The 26,995-nt window shown below is 37.4% G+C and overlaps 1 protein-coding gene across 1 annotated transcript; it reads right to left on the bottom strand.

The window, feature by feature from the left end:
• Coq2 (coenzyme Q2, polyprenyltransferase) lies at positions 1-20,631 on the bottom strand. Its single transcript, XM_077803100.1, has 7 exons — positions 20,341-20,631; positions 14,630-14,796; positions 11,813-11,934; positions 10,434-10,519; positions 8,452-8,585; positions 6,077-6,265; positions 1-4,032 (listed from the first exon to the last, which is right to left on the bottom strand). Exons 1-7 carry the CDS (start codon positions 20,591-20,593, stop codon positions 3,868-3,870), a joined length of 1,116 nt encoding a protein of 371 aa, XP_077659226.1. The 5' UTR covers positions 20,594-20,631; the 3' UTR covers positions 1-3,867.
• Positions 20,632-26,995: the final 6,364 nt, after the last annotated feature.

Raw genomic sequence — 26,995 nt, 5'->3', positions numbered from 1 at the left:
AATTGTCATAAAATTTTTATTCTAACAGGGGGAGACAAAATTTTTAAACTCATGTGAAAAGGTATTTATTATCACCCCTATTTGAGCATCTGAACCTCAGAGATCAGAGAATTTGCTCAAGATCATTCCACTAGTAGGTATTAAAGCAAAGATTCCAACCCAAGCAGCTGTGACCAGGACTTGAATTTTTAGCTACTGCTCCACTGGTACTAAGTGCTCTGGGAATTCAGAGGACGGGTCAGTGAGAGCTGGAATGGTTGTATTGGTTTCTTGTGTCTGCTATAATAAATTACCATAAATGTAGTGACTTAAAAGGACACAAACTTATTATCTTATGGTTCTGGAGATCAGAAATCCAAAAATCAGCTCCATTGGGCTAAAGTCAAGGTGTCTGCAGGGCTGGCTCCTTGTATGCTGAAGGATGTGCCGGTTTCCTTTTTCAGCTTCCAAAGGCCACCTTCATTCCTTGGCTCATAATGCCTTTCTCCCATCATTCCAATTTCTTGCTTCTGCTATCACATTTCATACCACAGCCTTTGTGTGTGTGTGTGTGTGTGTGCGTGTGTATGTAGGGGGGCAGGTAGCAAGGATTTAACCAATGGCTTTCTACCACTAAGACACAACCCTAACACCTTTTTTTTCTTTTGTGAGACAGGGTCTTGCTAACTTGTTTAGGGCCTTGTTAAGTTACTAAGGCTGGCTTTGAACTTGTGATCCTTCTGCCTCAGTTTCCAAAGTTTCTGGGATTATAAGCACACGTGTGTGACCATGCCTGGCTTATCACTACCTTTGACTTTCCTGCCCTTTTTTAAGGACTGGTGATTATGTTGCACCCCTGCACAAACTGATAATTTCTGTATCTCAAGAGCCTTAACTCAGTCATCTGTGAAGTGCCTTTTACCATGTAACATATTTGCCAGTTCTGGTGATTATAATGTGGACATCTTTGGGAGGGTTTTATTTAGCCAGCTATAGTTGTGGACACTGGAAGGGCCAAAATTTGTGCTTTGGGACAAAAGGAAGAATTGCAGGAAAATGAGAGTGTTTCTGTGAATTCCCTTTGTAGATGGCTTTCCTATGCCAGGCTCAGGGCTTCCTGTTAGTTTTATAGGACTGCCATTACAAACTACTACAGATTAGGTGACTTAAAAAGCAAATTTGTTTTCTCACAGTTCTGGATATAAAATGGCTGAGATCAAAGTTGCTAGCAGGTTTGTTTTTTCCTGAGACCTCTATCCTTTGCTTGCAGATGCCAGCTACCTTCTTGCCGCGTGTGTGTGTGTGTGTGTGTGTGTGTGTGTGTGTGTGTGGTCTCTATGCATTCATTTGTCTAGTGTCTACTATAGATTTCCTTCTTACAAGGACACCAATCACATTGGATCAGTATACACCCTAAAGATCTCATTTTAACTCAATCACTTCTTTAAAAGATCTTATCTGCAAATATAGACAAGAGGTATTTTGAGATACAAGGGGTTAGAACTTCAATATATGAAGTTTTCTGGGGCATGAAAGTCAGCCCATAACTCAAACATATCCCAAATCATTTAAATGTTAATGATAGCTCAGTTTGGCAGATGAGGACATGGTGCCAGAGGGGTCCTAGCTGAAGACTGCCAGAGTACTCACACCTGGGCCTATTACTCCAGGGGCCTTACCATACTATCTGCTGGCAGAACAGTTGTAATGACAGAGAAGGGCGTGAGTGTGATCTGAAGATAGTGAAGAGAGGCCCTGAGGGTTGAGGTTTGAGGCTGAGTTGGGAAATGGTAGGGTGGGACCTGATTGTGAAGGCCTTTCTAATCTAGGCATTGAGCAAAGTAGCAAAGAAATTCAGGAAGAGGGAGAGGCAGCACATGTGATATCATAAATTTAAGCAAGATGATTGTCCACAATTTATAGAACTCTTTCACTCATTTCTCTATACAGACTCACAGAATCCAAAGTAGATGTCTAGAGCAAGGACTCTATCCATTTAATAGATTTCCCAAGACTGGTGACTCCCACTTTCATTTTATGTCTGGCAATACCCCTCATAATTATACAAGGTACAGACAATCTTCACTGTAGATGGATAACAGTTGTTCTTTCTGAGCCTGAATTGTTTTGAGTCCTTGATACTAGAGGCTAATATCCTACTTCATCTTTTTTTTTCTATCTTACCCTTACCCATTTATATTGTTTTTTTTTTACTGCTTGTCTACTGGAAGACAAAAGCAGAAATGTGAAAGAACTAAAATGATCCAGTTAAGTTTTAGCAGCTTTTGAGAGCAAGTGAATCTATGAACTAACTTTCTTTTCTCCTGCCCTGATTCTTCACAAATGGCTGCAAGATTTTTTTTGATTCCAAAATTTCCTTCAATTTTTTTCAACTTAGGAAAATGAAACCAATGCCATTCAGTCAATGATAACGGGTTAAGATGGTTAAGCATTTTAAAATATAACATGATATTATTAAGAAAACAAATCAATAGATTTAAATTCTATCTTGATCAGTGTAAGAATTAGGTAAAATTAAAGGCAATCATATTTAATTAAAAGTAGGGTACCATGTTCCTCCTTCTTCCTCCTTCAATTCACTGCTACTATAGCAAAGTTACAGCTGCTACTTCTGTCCTAAGTCTTAATACTTTCAATGTTTCCTTATTTGCTGGAAAAAGTTAAACAATTTTTCCTATGCTTATTGATCAGTGATGGGAATATGTAAGTGGTCAGTCGGTTGCATTACTGTAATTGTCATCAATATTGTACAAGTTAATTTGTTGTTGCCCACAACCCACATATACAAGTGATTGCCTCTTCATCTCATTGTCCATGATAGTCACTTAAATCAAGTAAAAGGTATTTTAGGTTAACAATAAGTGCTGCAAGAAAAAAGCAATGAAGAGCTTTTTAGAGACAGGAAATATGGGTAATATCTGTATAAATTTTAGAAACAGTGACTAAGAAAAGCCTCTTTGAGAAGGTGAGATTCAAGAAAAGACTGGAAGCCAGGTGCAGTAGTGCATGCTTATATTCCAGTGACTTGGGAGGTGGATGCAGGAAGATCACAATTCAGTGAGAGAAAAGAAGGAAGAAAGAATGGATGGGGGAGGGAAGTGGGGAAGAGAAAAAGACCTGCAGTAAAGGAGTAAGACCTAGTTTTCACTCAAGCAAAGTGAATAGTATATGAAAAGGCCCTAGGGTAGGAGTCTGCCTACACTGACTGAGAACAGTAAGGCACACAGCATGGCTGGAACAGGTTTGAGTATGAAGAGTAATGAGAGATGAAGCCAGATCATGAAAGTCTAGCAGGTAACAGGATTCTGCGTTTGTACTGAGCGACCAGGGGAGATCCTGGAGGGTTCTGGGCAGAGGAATGACATGACCTTACTTAGGTCACTTAAGAGAATTACTCTGGTTGCTGGGTTGGAAACATTCTGAAGGGGGTACGGAGAAGAATGATACATTCAAACATGTTTCTATTTTATAAATTATAATTAGATAATATAAAAAATAAATAGAAACTATATTTTCCTACAGAGACATTCATTTTGATGAGATACACATCAGGGTTTTTCTAAAGTGCCCAAACTCTCATGATTTCCATAACTTCAGATGAGAATTATAATGGGCAGAAGAATGCATCAACTTAAATATCAAGGTCATCTCAAATCTTAAGAGAGTCCCTGGTTTCTGTGACAGGGGAATAATTCTGCTAGCAAATAGATGAATTAAAACCCAGGTAAATATGATATAAATCTTCATCTTTTGGTTCTTACTTCTTTAACATATTGCACCAGATTTCTTATTTTACCTAATTATGTGCTTGCAAGGCCTGAGGGTGTTTTGTCAAAATTTGTTTTCCTAATTCCTAAACTTTGTTTGCTAATTTTCTATTTTACTATCTTTATTTGTCTTTGTTTCATCTATCTTCTTTTCTTTCCACAAGTTCCCAAGGACAATCCCTAAAAAAATGATTATTCCTATTGTTCGGTTGGAGGTAAATTTATCCCAACAATCCTCAGGTCTGTGGATGTCTAGGGTGTAAATCTGTAAGAGAAGAACATAATACTGCATTGGTATCTAGTCAGGGTTTTGGAATATAACAAAGAAACAAATCAATACAGAGGAAATAGTAGTCACTGAATTTTAAGTAGTGGGAAATACTGTATCCCAAATTGTCTCCCAATGTGGAAAAATCTATCATTATTTTTCACTGAGAATCATCCAAGCTGTGTCCTAAAAACTTTGGTAAGGGGTGTGTGAATGCTTTGAGAAGTAACTCATACTATTCTTAGTTCTGATTATAGATTGAGCATCTCTAAACCAAATATCTGAAATGCTCCAAAATCCAAAACTGACACCACAGCAGACTTGACATCACAAGTGGAAAATTTGACACTTGGCCTCATTTAACGAACTGCAGTCAAAATGCAGACATATTAAAAACATTTTATAGAACTGTCTTCAGGTTATGTGAATAAGATGTACATGAAACAATAATGAACTTAGTTTTTAGATTTGGGTCCCATCCCCCATATGGATATGCAAATATTCCAAAACTCTCAAGTATTTTTTGTCTCAAGCATTTCAGATCAAAAGTATTCCCTATTCTCAGAAAGCTCTTCCTTACACAGAGTGATCTGAAGTTGGTTTCCTTGCAACTCCCATCCTCTGGTTCAAACTTTACTCTCAACCAAGGACAAGTCACATTTGGGCAGGACAATTCTATTGTGCAGGGCTGTTTGGTGCACTGAAACAGTTAATACTCTTGGCTCTCAATGACTAAATGTATGAGAGAATCAGGGATGTCCCTATACATTTCTAAACATTCTTCCCATCCCTACATGGAGAAGGGGATATAGAGAACTATATTATGGCTAGTGTTCTAGAACACACAAACATACTTTCCCCTCCATGGTAGCCCTGCAAATATGTCATGAAAGTCTCATGTTCTTCCTTATTATATGGTCTACAGATTTAACACCATGAGTTTCCTTTCTACTCAAATACTAGAAGATTATATTCATCTTAAAACACTGCATTAAGGACTAGACATATGCAGCTGCAAATGTAAAGTGGGTTCCACAGATTCCTTATATTTATGGTTGTTCTCGTAATTTTTGTGTTCCTCTTCCATCTAATATCCAGGTGCTTTAATATTCATGTATATCTACTATCCAGACCAGATAATCAATTGATGATGACAGCCCTCATAGAAATGAGTTATGGCCAGAAGGGATGCTGAGAAATTCTAAAGAGGAAAATGGTGATATTCTAGAGAATCACCAATTCACATCTTTTAGCTTTCACAATGAGAAAAACAATGCTGGAAAATCAGTACATTAGATTTCAGTTTCCTTCATACCATTCCTTGTTGTACAAGTCTTGCCTACACTGACCAGTAACTCATAACAATCTGCCTAAAATAGATCATCTAAGCAAAGGTTCACCAACATCTTGTCAATTCTATTCAAAGAAAGAAAAAGAGAACACTGATACAAATAGCCAATTTATTAAATTAAAATTAGATTTAGTTCATTCATTTTATAAGTCAATAATGCAGACTTTCACTATAAGCTTGTAGGGACTCGAGGTGGGGTACTGGGTGAATATTTTGAAATTAAATTTCCTTCTTTCTAGGCAGAACCTAGAAATGTTTACATGTCATGTCTTACCTGGCACTGGTCTCAATGTCAGTGAAACCCAAACTTCTGAATGATCAGTCTACTAATCATCAACAAAAACTAAGATTTGTTTTTTTTTTTTTTAAGTTTGGTTTATCAGTTTGCTTTTAGAGCAATTCAACTCAATCCACAAGTTTCACACACTGCTGAAATTTTCCCAGATGCATCAGAAGTAATTCCAGGAAAATCAAAGGGGAAAATCCAAGCTTAGGTTTATAATATTTCTCTAAAATAATTTAGCCAAATATTTAATATGACAACTTGGGGCAGGGGAGGGGGCAATTCAAGGTAATACAAATCAACTGGTTGTCTAAGAAGTTCCTTGCTAAACATAGAGGGCACTTTGTTTAAATAATTTTTATAATTTATACCAAGGAAAAATGAGGGAAAAAAGAAAAAGTTCAAACCTGGTGAGCTAGATGGGCTCCGACGGTGGCCAGAGCAGCATAGTATGGTACAGTTTGATCACTATTTACTCCCACTAGGCTCAGCGCCCCCATCATGGCAACACTGAAGCCAGTTAGCCACTGCTTGGTGTTTTCTTGGAACCGCAGTGCTGTGGACTTAAGACCAATCAGAGCATCGTCTCTTTTGTCCTAATATCAGAAAATAATAAGAAATTGTTTTTTGGGGGGATTTAACTATATACACAAATTTCATATTTCAAAAGGTATAATTTAGCAGTTTTAAATATATTCCCAAGGTTATTCAACTATCACTGCCTTTTAGCTATAGAAGAAAAGTCTTTTAAAGAGCATGCTGATATATCACAAGCTGTAAGAGATGACACTAACATAGAAATACAGACTAATCATAATGAATATGCAGGTTGAACCAAAGTTACATGCAATACTAAAATCATCAGCCAGCTTTATTCCCATGTATTTTATTTCTTATAACCATAAAATGATTTAAATTATATCACATTACTATATCACGATTAAAACTCTAATTCTTCACATAGCTCCTTTCTACCTCAAAGTTCTCAAATCTCAATAATTTCTTACGTATTTTAATACGGGTAAAATGCTCACTCACCACATAATCACATCCATCCCCTATACTCGTAGCCCAATTCCTTGGCTTTCCCATCAAGTCTTTTCTGTTTATGCACATCTAGCTGTGTGGTCTCCCCCAGCAATTGTACGTTATAATTAGGGTCACATGATATCAGTGGCTGCCATGCTGAGCTGTACACTCACCTGCAGACAGCCAGCTACCCGACAGGCTATCTTTTAGGGACAAAATCTAAACTACAGTTAAGTATGGGATTAACCTATTTCTTTTTCTTTCATACTGTAATCACATTCAGGGTAAAAACTGCCTAATTATGTGAATCATAAGTCTCAATGAGTATGTGGTGTTTTACTAAAGAAGTCAATTTAATTGGAGTACAGTTATTCTAATCACTAGCTTAGTATCTCTCCTAAACTGTGAGTCAAATACTACTTCAGAAATAAGACTGATTATAGATCTGCTTCTCCATATGTAGCAGTAATGGAGTAAAAAGGATGAAATCCAGGTTGAAATACTACAAAAAGAATTTTATTAAATCATGACATATTCTTTAAGCAAATAATTGAGACTATATAGTCATAATTTATAAGAAAAATGTTGTTAAAAAATTTTTAAAGTTCATAAACACCCTCACCACATACACAAATGGTAATTAATTGTAGTGATGAGTGTGTCAATTAATTTGATTATGGTAATCATTTCACAATGTATATGTATATCAAATTATCACATTATATATCTTGAAAATATAATTTTTTGTCAACTGCATCTCAAGGTAGAAAAAAGCATAAATGTACAAGGTCATAAATTTAAAAAAATGTTAAAAAAAGAAGTTTCTAAAATCAAAATTATGACAAAGCATTATCAAGAGCTATAAAAAAAGGGCTGGGGTTGTGGCTCAGTGGTAGAGTGCTCGCCTGGCATGCATGAAGCACTGGGTTTGATCCTCAGCACCACATAAAAACAAAATAATGTGTCCTCCTAAAACTAAAGACACATAAATAAATAAATATTTTTAAAAATTAAAAAAAGAGCTATAAAAGTGTATACCTTTAATTCAGTAATACCATTCATAAAAATTTACCTGAAGACCTCATGTTCATGAACTATTAATGATTTATAATATTTATAAATACTATTTATAAATTATAAAAACTCAGAAACAGCTTAAATGGCCAAAATAGACATACTGTTAAATTTAAAATAACTATGGCATACCAAGTTAATGGATATTATGTAGTCTTAAAGTGACAATGACAAAGAATCAGTAAAAATGTGCAACAATGCTAACTACCTGTACTAAGTAAAAAAAAATGACCAATACAATGATTAAAGGTATATAGAGGGGAAGGATTGTATAACATTAAAAATGCAGATTCTGGAAACTGAGTTTGAATCTCAGCTCTGCCACCTACTGTGTGACATGGCCAAGTTATTTCATACATACTTCATACATCTGTAAAATGACAATAATAAAATTACCTTCCTTGCAGGCTACTGTGAACAATAAACTAGTATTTGAAAAGTGTTGAAAATAGTCCTTGAATATAGTAAAAATTACTTAAATTCTTGAAAACAAAATAGACTAGTCAAACTCTTTGGTTAACATACATAAATATGAAACAAGTATTTTGTTGGAGTTATGAAATTGTGCCTTTCTTTTTAGGAAAAAAACCAACTTTCTCCTTTATTTGGTTCTGATTTTAAGGTTTTCTAAAAACAACAATATATAAACCAAAGTTAAGAAAAAATATTATTTCTTTACCTGATGAGCATATATAGTATCATATATCAGTGTCCACATAACTCCAGAAAAATAAAGAGGCAGGCACACAGATGGATCACAGGAACCCTTGATAGCAGACCATCCAAGTAATGCTCCCCAATTAAAAGTCAGCCCTATGATTGGTAAAACAGAGAGGGGGAAAAGTCAAGATGTACTTCAGAATTCCACATGGAAGGAGAGGGGCATCTGTATATACTAAGTGCTTGCTGTTTTAGGGTCTGAAGAGACTCCTATGTGTTCCTTCATTAAATTCTTTCAGCCGTCTATGGCACTTATAAGCTCAAAATTACCAAAAAGGAAACAGGCTCAGAATTTAATTAAGAATTAAAATAACATAGCTAATAGAATAATATCACCCAATAAGATAAATAGGTTTAATGAGAACATTTACCCTGCCTAGAACATTTACACCTGGTGTAGTCAGTAAGCAGCAACTACTGGGGTCTGAACTTCGACTTGAAAAACGGAGTTCTTTCCAATACCACTCAACTTCTCCCGTAAATTACAGAAATAGAGTAGAGATGGGAATACTTTCCTATTCTACAAGCCCATCCTCCATGGTGAATGTGAACATAACAGCTCCTAAATCTCTATTTGTAAGTCTGATCACTTCCCTAAGCTTCAGACTAGACACTAACATTCTACTTAACATCTCTGCCTGTGACTCCCTCAGATACCTTAAATGCAACAATATTTTTTCTTAGAAACCCCTTTTCTCCTCTTTTATTGCCTATTTCCATTCAGAAAATGTCCTCAACTGTGGTCCTACAGTATTCACACATGCTACACTGTACTACAAAGACCTGCTTATCTTTTGTCTTCTTCTCTACCTCCTTAAATGTGTTTTGATCATTTTTGACTTCCAAGTACCTAGGATAATTCCTGGCACAGGTAAAAGGAGTGTTTAATAAATGTTAGAAGTAAAGCAACAGCTTTTGAGTATTATCTTGTGGATATTAAATGCTTAGGCTCCTTCTACCAAAAGACTCCCAGTTAGTTAAGAAGATAATTTTCTACTTTTTTTTTTTAATAATGAAAGGAAAGAGAGCATTCAATTAGAAATCTTAGAAGAAGATAAATAATTCTATCACAACTTTCCCACAAGTCAGGCTTTCATCAATTGGCTAGAGTGCCCTTTTGCTCTTTTATTTGTTGGAAGAATGGTCCCCAAACCTAGAATCACTCTTGGAATAGTCTAGAACATTCTAGAAAAATAGAAAAGTCTAGGAGTAGATTTTTTTGCAATAGATTTTGACTTACTTATTAACATACCTATCTTTCTCTCTTTTCACCAACAAATAATCTACTGAAAACCTGCACTATGCCAAGTACTATATGTTAGAGACTAATGCCTTCTTGGGAAGTCTAAGAAAGCTTCACAGAATGGCTACTATCTAAGCTATTACACATACTTTTAATCCTTGTTCTTCTAGAATGCTTCCTATCTCATTCCCCAAATTTTTTAGGGCACCCATATCAATCATCTTTTCACAACATGCCTAGATTTGCCGGGGGGGGGGGGGTGTTACTGAGGACTGTACCCAGGGGCACTCTACTATGAAGCTATATCCTCAGCCCTTTTTGAGACAGGGTCTGGCTAAGTGACCTTGAACTTGCGATCCTCCTCCTCAGCCTCCAGTGTAGCTGGGATTACAGGGGTATATCACAGGGTCTGGAACAGGGGCAGGCTTTTTACAAAGATTCCAGAAAATAATGATGATGAGGATGGGGATGATAATTTAATAAATATGCAAGATTTTCTTAGTCAATAAGAATGAATAAATGCCCTCTTTATAATATAAAAACTAATTTGGTTTGGAAAATTCATAACTGACTTGATATTTTATCTCTCTCTCTCTCTCTCTCTCTCTCTCTCTCTCTCTCTCTCTCTCTCTATATATATATATATATATATATATATATGGAGTATCAAAGGAAATACTTAGCTATTCCAAGCTCACCCAAGGCTAACTGAGGCCAGTATGTAATTCTCTTCATCAGTGGGTAGGTGATGACAAGAAGTAAGGATGCTGCTCCCAGAGCTATACTGAAAACAGAAAAACAGGATTAATCATTAGAAACAACTAAGTATTTTAACGCATTAGTAATACTAAGTGGAAGATATTTTTATCTTAAGTAATATTTTCTGTAATGTAAAATTTTCTTCCTAAACTTTGACTTTTTCTATTAAAGGACTAATTAGAAAAATATTTTAAGTGTTATTACAAAATCCCAACAAAATAACAAATAACACACATAGTACTATTATACTAGGCACTATTCTAGGTACTTTACATTTGTTAAGTCATGAGAATCTTCACAATGACCCCAGGAAGCAGGAGGCTTTATTCTCATTCCTTTTTATAGATGAGAAAACTGTTACTTCTCAGGAAAAAGAAAGCAACTATGGAACCATAAGATGTTCTTAAATACCCAAATTTCAGCTGGGCATGGTGGCACACACCTGTAATCCCAGCAGCTCGGGAGGCTGAGGCAGGAGGACCACAAGTTCAAAGCCAGCCTCAGCAACGGGGAGGCGTTAAGCAATTCAGTGAGACCCCGTCTCTAAAGAAAATACAAAATAGGGCTGGGGATGTGGCTCAGTGGTTGAGTGCCCTTGAGTTCAATCCCCGGTACCAAAAAACACACAAAACAGAACAAAAAAAAAAAAAAACCCAAATTTCATCTAACACCATCTCTCCAGGAATAACCTTCCAAAAGTGCTTTTATGCTATCAGGGCAAGACATGTAATTAAGTCCAGTTTCTATAAAGTAATACTTATATGCTGAAACTTCTCCAACCCCAAAGCACACACACACATTCACAGCCTTGAGGTATTCTGTAACAGTCTTCTTATACACACATTGTGTCTCAGTTTAAGAGATCTAGGAGTCCTCCCACTTATTTCTTCTGTCATTCATTAGTTACATGAAAGACACAGTTCCTCTTACTGAAAATGATTCTAATCACTCCTGCTTCCATGTACTTCAGAAAAAATTATCAGCATAAATCAACTACATATACATGTGGGTGTATACACACTTATAAAACCCAACAAAGTACCTTGTGTTCCTCTGGGAACACATTGTACAAACAATGAAGGTGGTTCAGAACAAATTAAATAATGACCTCTTAACTCCTTTGGCTGAGAGCATCCTTGAAGCAGATTTTATAATGTGTGGTGGTTTACTGTATTTATGCTTGCTAACTTATAGATGCTTGTCAGGTAGCCAATAAGCAACTTTGTGATAAAACTATTTCTATTTTACTTTTTTCTTACTTTTTTTCATTTCAAAGAAGAGATTTTTATACATGATTATGAAAACACATTTAATATACCTGTAGTAATTCAAACACAGAAGAATACCCAGTGCCAAGGTCAGCTGTCCTCCAAGAAAAACAAAGGATTGAAAAATTGAAATGTCTCCAGCAGCTATCGGGCGATTTGCTGTTCTTGTAACCTTAACACATAAAAATAGATATGTTAGCCTCATTTAATGACTCATTTATTTAAATACTTAATCAAATGTTTGGCCTATGGTAGGCACCAAGGTACAAATATAAATAGAAAGAAAACAACATTTGAAGTACTGCCAAGAATTAGAACTGCATCTTGAAAAAGCTTTGAAAAGAGCTCAAGATTAGCATCCCCTAATTCCCATCTCCATCTCCATCAAACCAATCAAAGCAATTTCTTTATCTAGTTTTTTTTTAGCTACTCAGCATAACAAATACACAAATTCAATTTCCATAAAAAAAAAGATGCACAATACTAATGAGAATTCTCAGGAAAGAGGAAACTGCAAGAGAGGTTAATATCACATGAATGTTTTGAGCACAGGAAGCATTACCCTCAGAATTCAGATATGAGAAAGAAGACATATATCTGGGCTTGTAATGGGGGTGCTTTTGCCAGGTTACTTAAGAATGTGTCTATATATTCAATCAACTATACCCAAATGCTAAGGGCAAAACCACTCTGAAGAATGTGAACAGACAGAGCTGTTAAATAGACAAATTATATATACTAACTGTTCTTTTCCTTCAGGAAATGTGATTATCTTAAATTCAATCACAAATAAAGAATATAACCAAAAATTTCAAAATTGCCAGAAGTTAAAAATTCAGAATCCGGGATCTAAGAACTCAGCATTTGAATCCATCACTTACTGGCTGGGTGAATTCTGGCAAAAGACTTAAGCTCTTCTAGCCTTAGGTTACTTATCTATTAAAGGAAAAATAGGAAGAAATAATAATAGCACCACCTTATAGAGTAAATGCACTGAGGCATGTAAGTATGCAATAAATATTACCTATTGTTAACAACATATTTTTTTATGACTGATATCAAAGGTTATGTTTTGTAGGGCAAATACAGTCTACTGCCTACCTCTGTGCAGCCAATGAGCTAAGAATGGTTTTTAACATTTTTTAAATGGCTGGAAATAATTTTTTTTTTAAAAAGTAATGTAACATTAAAATAACATGAAATTCAAACCTCAATGTCTATAAATAAAGTTTTATTGAGAAACACAGCCATAATTTTTTATGTATTATATATGTATGCTTTCACACTCAAAAATTGACAAAGAATTGATTATTTGCAACAAGGCAACTTGGCCTACAAAGCCTCAAGTATTTACTAACTGGTTCTTTATAGAAAAAGTCTGCCAATTAGATTTATATGTTTCATTATGCAATAAAGCGACTCATCCAAAACTGTAAAGATACATCCTAGTTAGAGTACCAGACTTGGATCTTTATCCCTGATATGGTTCTAAAGTTTGAAATTGGAAATAGTATTTGTTTTTGTATTTATTTCAAGATATTATCATTATTTTAACAAGTTAATGAGTGTTCACAATGTGCTACTATTCCAAGAGCCATAATTGCATCCTTTCACTCAATCCTCATAGTCATTCACAAGTTCTTAAAACTATTAATGTTAATGAAACTGAGGAAGAGGCTTTGTAACTTTCCAAGGTTACAGATGCTAAAGGATAGCAGTCAGTCCATCCTAATAACCACATCACTAACCACTAGATACAGTAGTACAGAATTACCTAACTAAATTTGAAAGCTTCAAATAAACAAGATTCCATCAAGAATAGAGATGATATGACACATTGGTCAAAACATATTCTATGAAACCAGAACATGAAGAGCTTAAGTAACCAACCAGAAGAGCTTAAGTAATTTGCCAAAATTCACCCGGCCAGTAAGTGATGAATTCAAATACTGGGTTCTCGGATCCTAAATTCTGAATTTTGAACTTCATTGAATGCCTAAAACAGCAGAGAATACCAAACCCTAAGTATACTGTGCTTATAATATTCCTGAATATACAGAAGGTATATTTACAGATTAGACACAGTAGGATATTAACTACAACAATTAAAAATGAAATAAAATCATAACAATACACCTTAATAAAAGAGAGTTCACCATTCTACTCAGAATGGTGCACAACATAAAACTTACAAATTGTTTATTTCTGTGATTTTCCATTTAATGTTGTACTTGACGTTGGATAATTTAAACCTCAAAAGGCAAAACCAAGGACAAAGGGAACTCCTGTATAACCAATGCTTACGGGACTGCCTTTGTTTATTTAAATTAAGATTTGATAAGTAAGCATAGTTAGGGCACCACATACATCTCAATGAAAGGGACAGCAGATCTTTTGGACACTAAAAGGTTCAGGAGGGATTTTTCACTTTTACTCCTACCCTTTATCTCCTTTACCCTCAGTCTCCCAAATTCTTGTGAATTAGCTTTGCCAAAATGAAGTGCATGGGCTGGGGTTATGGCTTAGTGGTAAGTGCTTGTCTAGCAAGCGTGAAGCACTGGGTTTAATCCTTAGCACTATATACAAAATAAATGAATAAAATAAAGGTATTATGTCCATCTACAACTAAAAACTTTTTTTTTTGTAAAATGACGTACAGTTTGCCCCATGCTACTCTTGTGTTAAGGAAGAAAGTAAACTGCACTTTGCAATACCAACTTTTCAAGTGACACTGACATTTCTCATGCTGGCTTTTAGTGAGGACACTAATTGATCCTGTTGCTTTTTATGGCATTCAAAAGTAATGCCACCATGTTATTCTGTAGAATTGAGAGAAGCCACTCTGTTATTTTTCAGGATAAAACTACCTTTTTATCGTAGTCATGGTCCCACATGTCATTAATAGTACAGCCTGCTCCACGCATCAGAATAGCTCCAGTGCCAAAGAGGGATAACATGTACCAATCTGGAAAACAACCTGGTTCAGCTGCCAAACCAATGCTCCAGGTACATGGCAAATACAGTAGCCAGGTTCCTAAGCAAAAATATAAACACAAAACAGGTACAAACACTCATCAATTAACTGTTTTTATTTGTTTAAACGCTACATGCTACTGAAGTAAGGAGCACTATAAGCAAAGTAAAAAAATACATGACAGAACTGGGAAAACAAATATTACAAAGGATTGTTCTCCCTAATATGTAAAGAGCCCCTAGAAATGAAGAAGAAAGAGATCAGTAGTCCAACTAAAAATGAATAAAAGACGTAATAAAAGTTTGCACAAAAAGATATACAAATGGCTCTTATTCACAAGAAGAGACACTCAACTTTGAGAAACACATTAAAACTACATTGAGACATTTTTCACCTGTGAGATTGGCAAAACCCAAAGTCTGATGACATACCCTGGGAGTTAGACACTCATGTATTTCTGATGAGGTTATAAAATGGTCCTACCCTTATAGAGGATAACTTAAAAACTGTTATGCTATGAATTTGTATAAAACACATCTATGGGCTGGGGATGTGGCTCAAGCGGTAGCGCACTCGCCTGGCATGCGTGCGGCCCGGGTTCGATCCTCAGCACAACATACCAACAAAGATGTTATGTCCCCCGAGAACTAAAAAATAAATATTAAAAATTCTCTCTCTCTCTCTCTCCTCTCTCACGCTCGCTTAAAAAAATAAAAAAAACCACATCTATGTATAAAATACATATATGTGTTAGTATGTTCACATACTATGTCAGTAAGGGCACATTAGAAACATAATAATTGCTTCTGGCAAGGGGAACTACATGAATAAGAGGGGTGGAAAACTTATTTTTCACTCTAGTCTGGCAACTTCTGAATTCTGTATCATTTGCACATAATAGCTGCTCAAAAAAGTTAACTTTACAGTTAGTACAATACACTGAGATGGTCTTGGAGGAGAGGAGTTACTAGCATACAGCTATTTGTTATTTGTATCATATGTTACAACTACATGTACAAACAGAGTTAATTCTTAGTATTTAATCCACAAACTAGATGAAATTAAGCAAATAGATTGGGTTATTTGTTTTTTGGTGTTTAGCTTTTGAGTTCTTTATATACCCTAGAGATAGTGCTCTACTTGATGTGTGAGGGGTAAAAATTTGCTCCTGAGATGTAGCCTCTCTATTCACCTCACTGTTTCTTTTGCTGAGAAGAAGCTTTTTAGTTTGAATTCATCCCACTTATTGATTCTTGGTTTTAATTCTTATGCTATAGGAGTCTTATTAAGGAAGTTGGGGCCTAATCTGACATGATGAAGATTAGAGCCTACTTTTTCTTCTATTAGATGCAGAGTCTCTGGTTTAATTCCTAGGTCCTTGATCCACTTTGAGTTGAGTTTTGTGCATGGTGAGAGATAGGGGTTTAATTTCATTTTGTTGCAAATGGATTTCCAGTTTCCCCAGCACTATTTGTTGAAGAAGAGGATATACAGTCAATCGACAAATATATGAAAAAAACATTCATCATCTCTAGCAATTAGAGAAATGCAAATCAAAACTACTCTAAGATATCACCTCACTCCAGTCAGAATGGCTGCTATTATGAAGACAAACAACAGTAAGTGTTGGTGAAGATGTGGGGAAAAAGGTACACTCACACATTGCTGGTGAGACTGCAAATTGGTGCAGCCATTATGGAAAGCAGTATGGAAATTCCTTGGAAAACTGGGAATGGAACCACCATTTGACTCTCCTTGGTCTATACCTAAAGGACTTAAAAACAGCATACTACAAGGACACAGCGACATCAATGTTTGTAGTGGCATAATTCACAATAGCTAAACTGTGGAACCAACCTAGATACTTTTCAGTTGATGAATGGATAAAAAAAATGTGGCATATATACACAATGGATTATTACTCAGCAATAATAGAGAATAAAATCATGGCATTTGCAGGTAAATGGATCGCATTGGAGAAGATAATGCTAAGTGAAGTTAGCCAATCCTAAAAAAACAAATGTTGAATGTTTTCTCCCATATAAGGTGACTGACTCATAGTGGAGTAGGGAGGGGGAGCATGGGAGAAATAGATGAACTCTAGATAGGGCAGAGGGGTGGGAGGGGAAGGGAAGGGGCAGGGGGATAACAAGGATGGTGGAATGTGATGGACATCATTATCCAAAATACATGTATGAAGACACGAATTTGTGTGAACATACTTTATATACAACCAGAGATATGAAAAATTGTGCTGTATGTGTGTAACAAGAATTGTAATACATTCCACTGTCATTTATTTAAAAAGAATAAAAAAAAGAAATTAAGCAAATAGATTATACAGATAAGACTTTACACATGAACTTCAATAGATATTCTACTTTTAAAAGAAAGCCTGTCAACTAATGTTTGGATATGGTGCCAATTAGATAAAACTCTGAGTTTTCCTCCCTTATTCAGGAATAAGAGAAAAAGGATTCTGGGATAAATGAAGATTAAAATCCTGCAAAAAAAAAAAAATGGCCAAGTGACCAATGTTCCCATAATCATTTATGAATGTAAATTTATTCATTTATAAATATTTATGAAGCACACACTTGTGCTAGGAAACAGGAATACAATGGTGACCAAGAAAGAGCTGCTTTCTGCCTTCATAATGATTATAAATCAAAAGTAAGAAATTAATTAAATGAGCGATAATAATGAAAGACTAATCCAACAACTATACAGGAACAAGGTGCTATAAAGGGATAAAATAGAACTACCCAAGTTATTTGGGGAGGAGGTGAAGAAGAATCAGGGAATCTTTTCCAGTAGGTGCTTAATAAACTCAGAGCAGAAAAGTCAAGGAGAGGCCTCAAGCTAAAACTTGCGACATGCCCAGTCCAGTACCTGAATTTAGATTGTCCTGGAGAGATTCATATTTAGTGTATCCCACCTAAAATAATAACATTAACATTTACTGAATGTTCACAAAATGTCAGGCAGTGTTTCAAATACTTTTTATACATAAACTCATCCAAACCTCAATAACATCCTCATAAAATAGGTTCTATTAGTAACCCTATCTTACAAATGAAAAAACAGGAAAACAGAGGTTAAGTAAAAGATAATAGGTTTGACTACTTCCTTTACCTTGGAGCCACCAGTAGAATTTGCAAGGAATGGAGATATTGCTGACACTATCATCCTAGCCTAGAGAAGAAATAATTACTTCACAGCTATTATTTACTGGTGCAAGTAGAACTAAAGTTTCTAATAAAAAGAAAAAAAATCAAGATCAGGTCTGAGAAGAGATAGGCAGACCAAAGTGCCTGTAAAAAGTGAGCCCAATATTCATTTACTACTTGTGGATTAACTTTAAGAAAACATAAATCACCCATAAATGCAGTAAAACAAAAAATTATGCTGCCAATTTAGTGGAAAGAGCGCCACCTACTGAAATTTCTGTTGAAAGCCACCAACTGAAAAATGTTGATTGACCCATTTTAAAGAAGTTATTATGTCTTCAAAAACAATGAAATCTACTGCTTTTTGAAAGTATTAAAATGTAGCTCTAAAAAGTAAAATAATGCATACAAAATTACCTTACAGGATAACTTAAACAAATAAATATTAAACCAGGAATTCTTTCAATTATTGTCCCTGGCATATGTAAGGGCTCAAAAATGTTTGTTGATTAAACTCTTTTTAAGTTTCCTGAAAAATTCTGTAATCATTTTATTTAGACTCAAAAGATGTATCTTAAGGATGGTATCTTAACATACATGACCATAAACACAACTTTCTCTAATAATTACTTCTGGCTTATATTTCTTGAGTCCTTGTTATATGCCAGGCACTTCCTGATAACCTTATGGAATTGTTATTAGTATCTTCACTTTATAGTTAAGAAATCAAGCCCAACTAAGGTCCTTCAAATGTGTGATGTAGAGATCCAAATCTAAGAGATCTGGCTCCAAAACTTGCTCATAAATTGTTTATAGCCTCCGGTTACATGGCAAAATGTTCAGTCAGTAAGATAGAAGCCAGAGGTTTAATTATGGAAATAGTAATAATGGCAGCTATTGGTCTTTTTAGAATATCTGTAAATCTCTCATATAGTTCTGTGATGCAAAATCCAAGAACAGATCTAACAGTGAAGCTTTAGATTAGAACTGGGCTTAGAAATTTATGCCTATAAACCTGAATCTGGCCCCCAAATGCAAGAGGGTCATTCCAACAATGACAGGGCTATACCTATTATTTAATATATTTTTTACTTTAATTGCTGTTATGACTCAGTTCTCTGATTCCAAATAGGAGTACAAATCTAGACAAAACAAGCCCTAATTGAGGGTCTTGAATGGACAAAGGCCAAGTGAATACATCTTAGGCATTCAAATGTGTTTCCATACCCTGATATGGCAAATGTCAACATCCACATTAGCTAGAATACAGCCTTATTCTCTTTCTCCTTGTTACTCATCTTCTTTAGTCCAGCCTTGTCTCCTGCAATTTTCTATACCCACTTGGGAGTTGCAGGTGAGGCTCATACTCTTACTGCTCCAACACTCCACCCTTGGATCTTTGCAAAAATATTTCCCCCACCAAGACCTCTTTCCTCCTCTGCAAAATCAAAATATTCTTTGGAGTACAATTTCTTCTTAAAACTTTTTGAAGTTTCTTTTTTTTCTTTTTTTTTTGAGACCCAAAGTAATTTCTCTATTTTTTTTCTGCAGCACTGTACTACTCCTATTTGATCCCATACTTCCCATTTCATCAACTATCTTTTCCAGACATACCAGATATCCTTGAAAGCAGGGAGTTTCCATAGCTCTTTCTATCCCTATGGCTAGGGCCACGTGATAAGAACTTATTAATTCAGTTAATACTATTGCCAAACAATGTTCTAGAGAGTAGACAGAGTTAAGTCCCAGGTATACGGAGCTTATATTGCATTAGAGGAGTCAATAAAATAAGTGCATAGAGATAGTTAATGGTGAATGCTATGGGAAAAAAAAAGAGGTAGAGAGTGAGGTGTTAGGTATTGAATAGGAGGTCTATCAAATCCTCTCAGCGGGCGATTATAAGGTCCAGAAGGGATGTACCAACTGCCTTCAAATGTACTAAATCTTTGTGTTACGGGTGATTGGGGGGGGGAGGCTCAGCACTGAACCGCTAGGTTCTGGTCTGGGTCTAATGAGGACCCTTAGTTTCTTCAGTGTCTTGTCTTTAGTATTTGCCTCACAGGATTGTGGAGAGGATCCATCCCTCTAGTAACTGTAGAAGTGCTTCAACACTGAAAGGTTGCAAATGCGGGGCCACGAGAAGGCAATGCTTCAGTAGATTCACCATTTACACCAGTGGGATTTTTTTCTTCTTGCCTGCCTCTGGGACTCAGGACTCGGGGTGAAAGTCGGCCGGTCCCTCCAGGGACCGTCCCGATCCTATAACGAGGTGACCCGTCCTAGAACACACGACACCGAGGCGCCAAGCCGGCTTTCTGATGCTCATTTTCAATACGCCCGGGCGGGCCACCTCGGATAGTTCCGAGGGGTACACTCGGAGGACCGAGGCCCACAGTGTCCCGGGCCGCTCTAGCGCGCGCCGGCCTGCACTCACCAATGGGCTTGTCCAACCGCATGAGGCGCAGATAGGGCTGCACAGGGCGGGGCGCCGAGCTCACAACCGCCGAGGCCGAAAGGCTGAGCGGGCGCCGGTGTAGCTGCGGTGGGGCTGGGGACAGCCGGTCCCCTGCGCGGGGCGCGCCTGCTGTGTCCGCCACGGCCAGCGCACGGAAACTCGAGTCCCGCAGCCATGCAGACGCCACGGCCCGCAGGCCCCGTGCAAGCCCTACTCCCCGAAAGCCTAGCATGGCGCTAGGGAGACCGCGACGCCGGGCGACGTCATCTTCCAGCGTCGGCTCGTGGGTAGGCATGCGCAGTGGCGTCAGGGAAAATGACCGTCCCTCCTGAGGCAGGTGGGTGGCCTTCAGGGTCGCTTTACATTGTGGTGGCCTTCAGGGTCGCTTTACCTTGTGAAGAGGTGTGTGGGGGTACATTCCTGTTATCAGTTTTCTCAATGGATGTGAAAGGAAAGTGTTCATTCACATGGAACAGTTGCACCCAGAAAAAAGTTGAGAAAAACTTACCAAACTTGAAATTTTAGTTTGCATCCAGGTTCTTCCCTTTTAAATCTAAATGGCAAGTAGCCAAATAAATCCAAGAATGTAAATTGAAACTGTAGTCAAGGTCAAGGAACGTTCATTCCAATAGCGAAAACCTTAAATTTGACAGTCGTCCAAAAGAACTCCTGTAATGGGGAAGTAGCGAAAGTGTGTAATTCCAAGATCCTGAAGCCAGAACATCTGGTCAGCACACTTAATTGTGTAGTCTTCTACACTGATGGATGCAAGACAGTTCACGTGTCATCCCATTTAATCCCTCATTGAGTGACCCTAGGCAAGTCACTTATCTGGAATTTCCCATTGACTGGAATTTGCACCAGGGTCTCTCTTAATTTAAATTTCAAGAAGCGTCATGAATACTCTTTCCATCTTTGGGGGCAAATGTGATAAAACAGTTATATTTTTATAATACCGTCAATGCTAAAATGCCAAACTCCAGGAACGAGGAAAGGTCTAAAATGTCAGCCCTTGCTGACTGCAGATACAGGGTGTAGGCCTTTTCTACCTCTCCTGCACCACGTAAAAATCAGTGTTTTGCTGGAAGCCTTTGCCATAGAGGCATAGGAGTTTCTGTAGCCCAATCTTACTAGGAAACAATCTGGAGCTCCTGAGGCTGCACTGGCCCTGAGATGAGAGTATTCTTTGGGGATTTGAGTCTTCATGGGGAATCCTGTGGGCTTGGGGGACAAGGACCAGCAGTGCTGGGGGATACCACCTGACTAGCCATCCACTCTCATCCATGAGTTTCAATTCCTCCTCCTCCTCCTTTTTTTTTTTTTTCTTTTGGTGCTGGGGTTTGAACCCAGGGCCTTGTACATGCAAGACAAGCATTCTATCAACTAAGATATATCCCCAGTGCCTTCTTCAAATGGCTTCTCAAACTCAATGAAGATGTTGCCTTGGCCTTTGGAAACATTCTTGCCTTTGGTAATTCATGGCCTTTGGTAACACATTCTTTCTGTTAGTCCAACAGCACTTAGATGATCCCCAAATGTGGGAAATATCCATGTAATGTGATTCTAGTTAAGCTTCTTCAAAGCCTCCCATTGTGTATTTTCACAGATTTAGGGCAAAGGGTTCACCTTTTCCTTTCTTTTTCATCATTTTTAGGCAGTTGATATTTGGAATGAGGTTGCTGTCTGTTGTCCTGTCACTGGTGAGTTGAAACTGGAGAAGATAGGAGGAAATAAGGACTTCTAGAGTGGCTAGGCTTTGTCCTTCAGCTTGATGCAGAAATGCTGGTCTGAGTTCCAGTCAACAGGAATGTCCTTACATGGGGCTAAGCCTCTTTGGTTTCCTTGGTGACTGCCTTATTTTATCTTATTTTTGTGGGGTACCAGGGGTTGAACTGAGGGGCACTTAACTACTGAGCCACATCCCAGCCCTTTTTTGTATTTATTTAGAGACAGGGTCTCACTGAGTTGCTTAGGGCCTCACTAAATTGCTTAGATTGGCTTTGAACTTGAAATCCTCCTGCCTCAGCCCCCTGAGTCACTGGGATTATAGGCGGTACCACCATATCCAGCCTAAGTGACTGCTTTATTGTGTGTGTGTGTGTGTGTGTGTGTGTGTGTGTGTGTGTGTGTGTGTTTTGTTGTCAGATCAGGCGAGGCGGGCAGCGACCAAAGGAGGCAGATTTAAAAGGGTCACTGAACGAGGCTTTATTGAGACTTACTCCCCTGCGGAACTTGATCAGACCCACAGAGTGGACAGGGGAAGGGTATGAGGAGAAACCACGTGGAAGCTCCACCAGACTGGACTTTTATGGGGCTTACTGCAGGAAGGGAAGGGCTTGGGACAGGAAAAGGTGTTTTTAGGGTCCTTTGTCCCATTGGAGTTGGTTAGGATCGGCCAGGGGGTCCTGCTGATTGACAGGCGTTTCCACAGGCACCTGATTGAGGTTCTTTTGGGGGGGGGGGCGATGCTTTGTTCTAAGTCACCACTAAATCGACACTAAGTCGCCACCACTGACCTAACCTGTGTGTGTGTGTGTGTGTGTGTGTGTGTGTGTGTGTGTGAGAGAGAGAGAGAGAGAGAGAGGGAGGGAGGGAGGGAGGGAGGGAGAGAGAGAGACTGCCTTATCTTTAGCACAGTCTTTACACTTACCATCAGAGTGGCTTCTGTGTTTGGTAAGCCCCTAGAGTTGGATGATCTTGGAGGATTGAGGTGGTGGTTGAGTTTCTGAGTTTGCTATTTTGTGTGATTACACTGTACCACTGAAATTTACATGCAAGAGCAGCATCTTCCCATTCCCACTTCATGGGCCTTTGAGATTGTAAATAAAGCCCTTCAACTATAAAACATTTTTTTCTCAAAATACTTATAAAACTTTATTTAATGGAATTTTAAGTAATTTTCCTTTTGTATTTTAGTAATTTATAATATGCTTTTCACATTTTGATTGTCAAATTCTTAAAGCCAGGGACTGTAAATAACTAAATATAATAAAATATTCAGAGCATTCTTATTTTATGAAAGCATTGTGTTTATTATATAGAGAATGAGTCTCAAGGAGCACAAAGACTAGAGAGGAAAACATTGTTTTGCCAACAATATTCTCAATTCTTTGATTATCTGTTACCAGCTGGCTGTCCTCCAATTTAATTTAGACACTAACTGCCCAGAGTTATTAAGTTTCAATTCTACAAGACCATCCCTTACTTCAGACCCCAGCCACAAAATGGGTCCCTATGTTACCTGCACTTCTGCCTGGCCAACTACAAATTTGGGGTTCTTGTGACCCTCACTCAAGGTTTGATAATTCTCTAGAAAGTACTACATTTATGTAGCAAGTACATTTATGATTATAGTTTACTATGAAGGATACAAATTAACAGACAGATAAAGAAGTACATAGGGAAAGGTTCAGAAGGACCCAAGCACAGGAACTTCTGTCCCCAAGAAATCAGAGTATACAAGCTTCCTGGTACATAAATATGGTCACCATCCATGAAGTTCTCCTAGCCTCATTATTCAAACATTTTTTTATTGGTGCTGTATTATATAGGCATGCTTGATTAAACCAATAGCCACTGGTGATTGAATTCAATTTCTAATCTCCACCTTGAGAATGAGGGATGGGGTTGAAATTTTTAAGCCTCTAATTTTGAGGATGACCAGGCAGGATGCATAAACTCAGGTATGGTAGAAAAGAGCTCCTTATAAATAATAAAGACTTTCTGATTGCTGGGGATATTCCAAGGATTTATAAAGCTCTAAGCAAGGAATAAGAGACAAATACTGCTCCTGCCCCAAATATATATACATGTGTGTGTGTGTTTTGAATATTTCCATCTATCCATTCATTCATTCATCCACAACTCCCAAGGTACCAGGAAGACTGGAGCACTAGCTCCGTAAGTATTGATATTTCAAGGAGGGGTGAGACTCAGAAGCATGCAAGTATCTCTAGATCACAAAAGCTGGACACAAATGGAAGTCTGTCTTGCCCTAAAGAGATTTTATTTTTATTCCTAAAAAGTTAGCTTTGAGAGCCCAGAATTCTTTGGATCGCATCTCCAACAAGCAAAGGACTTTCCCTTTTTGTGAGGTGTGGGAAGACAGCTACCTCTTTTTCCTGCATGCAAGCAGAGAACATCATATTTCTCCTCTCCTCACCTGTGGAAAAGACTTTCAAATTTGTACAGATATAACATTCAACCTGGTTTTGACTGCATTGCCCCAGGAGTGAGAAATATGGTATGGAGAATCATACAAGCAGTACTTGCTTTCTAATGTAAATAATAAATCTGTCTCATCTAAACATGTCATATTTACACTCAGGCTAAAATTAATAAATATTTAAAATGTAAGAGAGAACAAAAGCATGGCCTATTCTTAGACCCATAGTTATGATCTCTCGCCCACGTCCTGCACAGGAGGTGAGAATGGGGTTCCCCTCAGTGGAATGATTGGCTGCGAAATAAAAGATAAGAAAAATGGAACAATAAAAAAACCACAGCACACAGAAAATACTTTCAAAAAGTGAGGGCAGGACAGGCAAGCCGACCACACCAATTGAGCTTCTAGAATAAATGGCAAAATGGAGCCTGTGCTTGCTTTATTTATATGTCAGGGAACATCAAAGCCCTCCCATAGAATGTTCTTCACCAAAAAAGTGGTTAAAGATGGGCTGTCCAGTTCCCAACATCTCCGGAGCTACTATGAAGGATCTTCCTAGTAAAGTGAAGATAAAGATCATGTGCCTTCGGCAATCTCTTGCATGGGAGAATCATGAATAATTACCAAAGTTATCCCTAAAATCTCCCTGGCTGCCATGAAGAGAAGACCCTTGAGTAATTCACAGGTGGCTTCCCACAATGATGTTTTTTCCTTTTTTTTTTTTTGTAGTGGGGATTGGACCAGGGGCATTTAACCACTGAGCCACATTCCCAGCCCATTTTTATATTTTATTTAGAGATAGGATCTCACTGAGATGCTTAGGGCCTCGCTAAATTGCTGAGGATGGCTTTGAACTCACAATACTCCTGCCTCCACAGCCACTGGGATTACAGGTGTGCACCACCATGCCCATCCTGCAGGTATATTTCAAGAAGAGTGTTCAGGAGCAAAACACAGGAAGATTGCGAGTGTCTCACAAGAAATCCATCATGTAAGGATAGGCAGAGAAATACAGAGAAGGGACAGCCAGAGAGAGAAGTAGAAAACTGGGAGAGGCTGTATCAAGGAAGCCAAGTGAGAAGATGATTTCAAGAAGGGAAAGTGGTCAACAGTGTCAAAGATAAGAATTGAAAAGTAATCACAGAGCATATCTGCACTGGGATGTCTAGCAGCAGCTGGCACAGGGCCTTTCTCAAGGTAAGAGTCGATTCATTTATTCAAGTTGAGAGAACAAGGCCAGAATTATGAACATCTGAATTTTAATTGTTATCCACACCATTGTAAATATGTATTACATATTCTATGAACCTGAATTTTTCCCATGACTACTGAGTATAGCCTTTATATAGGAAGCTTTCCCAGCTCTCTTCACTTGCTATATTATGAACATTTTCTCTGTCACTATGTTTTCTTCCAAAAATGGATGTTATTGGCTGCAAAATAGTCCTTTATTTGAATGTACCATGATTATTTAACCATTTTTTTCCTTAATACTCAGGCATTTAGATGATTTTCATCTTTTACTACTACAGATAACTTTTCCCTCTGATTATTTTCATAAGTAACTGTCCAATCACACTATTGCCTTGGGCTATATTCCTAAATATAGCATCAAATATTTGTTTCTACTCAATTGTATGGCTGACTTTCATAAAAGCTTTAAGAATGCCCTAAACTACAGTACCTTGGTAAAAGAGTTCAAAGCGCCATAAGAAAGCCACAGAGATGTTTTAAAAACTGACAGAGCATGAAATCAGAGGTAAATCTGGCAGAGCAAATAGATGCTGGGTACACTAGCTGGATGTGAACCACAGACACAAAGGTCCAGTAACTCACTGTGTAGACAGCATCCAAAAACAGGGCTGGTCAGGTAATTTTTTAAAAAAGAAAAATGAGTGCAACTACAAAATTGACAAGCTCTAAACACACAAAATTTCATAATTGGATTTGGGAATTCTCATTTTCACAGAGCCACAAAAGCCACGCTAAAAGACAGAATAATTTTGAGCCTATATGATATTTTGCAGAAAATAAATGTATAGGATTGGTTAAACAGAAACAGAAGGGTGTAGGCTCAAAGCTGGGGCTGTAGCTCAGTGGCAGAGTGCTTGCCTACCATGTGTGAAGCACTGGGTTCAATCCTCAGCACCACATAAAAATTAAATAAAGGTATGCTGTCCATCTACAACTACCAAAAAAAAAAAAAGTCTCACTGACATGAGACAAATGGTTCCCCTGAGGAACCATTAAAGTTTAAGGAAACTTTAATATCATTACATTTAATATTCATTAATAACTGTAAGAATTTATTCATTCATAAAACTATCCACCATTGGTAATAGCTTGCTCAACAATAATTCTTATAACTTTTATTTATTTTATTTTTAAAATAGACACATTTATTCAACATCATAATTAGACTATTACATTTAGCAATCAACAGTATGGGTGCAAAAAAAAAATGAAGTC

This window comes from Urocitellus parryii, chromosome 10 (genome assembly GCF_045843805.1).
Source record: "Urocitellus parryii isolate mUroPar1 chromosome 10, mUroPar1.hap1, whole genome shotgun sequence".
NCBI lineage: Eukaryota > Metazoa > Chordata > Mammalia > Rodentia > Sciuridae > Urocitellus > Urocitellus parryii.
This window is presented reverse-complemented; position numbering and strand designations above follow the sequence as displayed.

Excerpts from the sequence above, each read along its gene's own strand:
- Coq2 (XM_077803100.1), bottom strand. The coding sequence starts at position 20,593 with ATGCTAGGCTTTCGGGGAGTAGGGCTTGCACGGGGCCTGCGGGCCGTG. Across the intron at positions 10,520-11,812 it reads CTGTGTTTGAATTACTACAG|TATAGCTCTGGGAGCAGCAT; the intron begins GTATATTAAATG and ends TTCTGTTTTCAG. Across the intron at positions 4,033-6,076 it reads GAGCCCATCTAGCTCACCAG|ATTTACACCCTAGACATCCA; the intron begins GTTTGAACTTTT and ends CTTCTCTTACAG.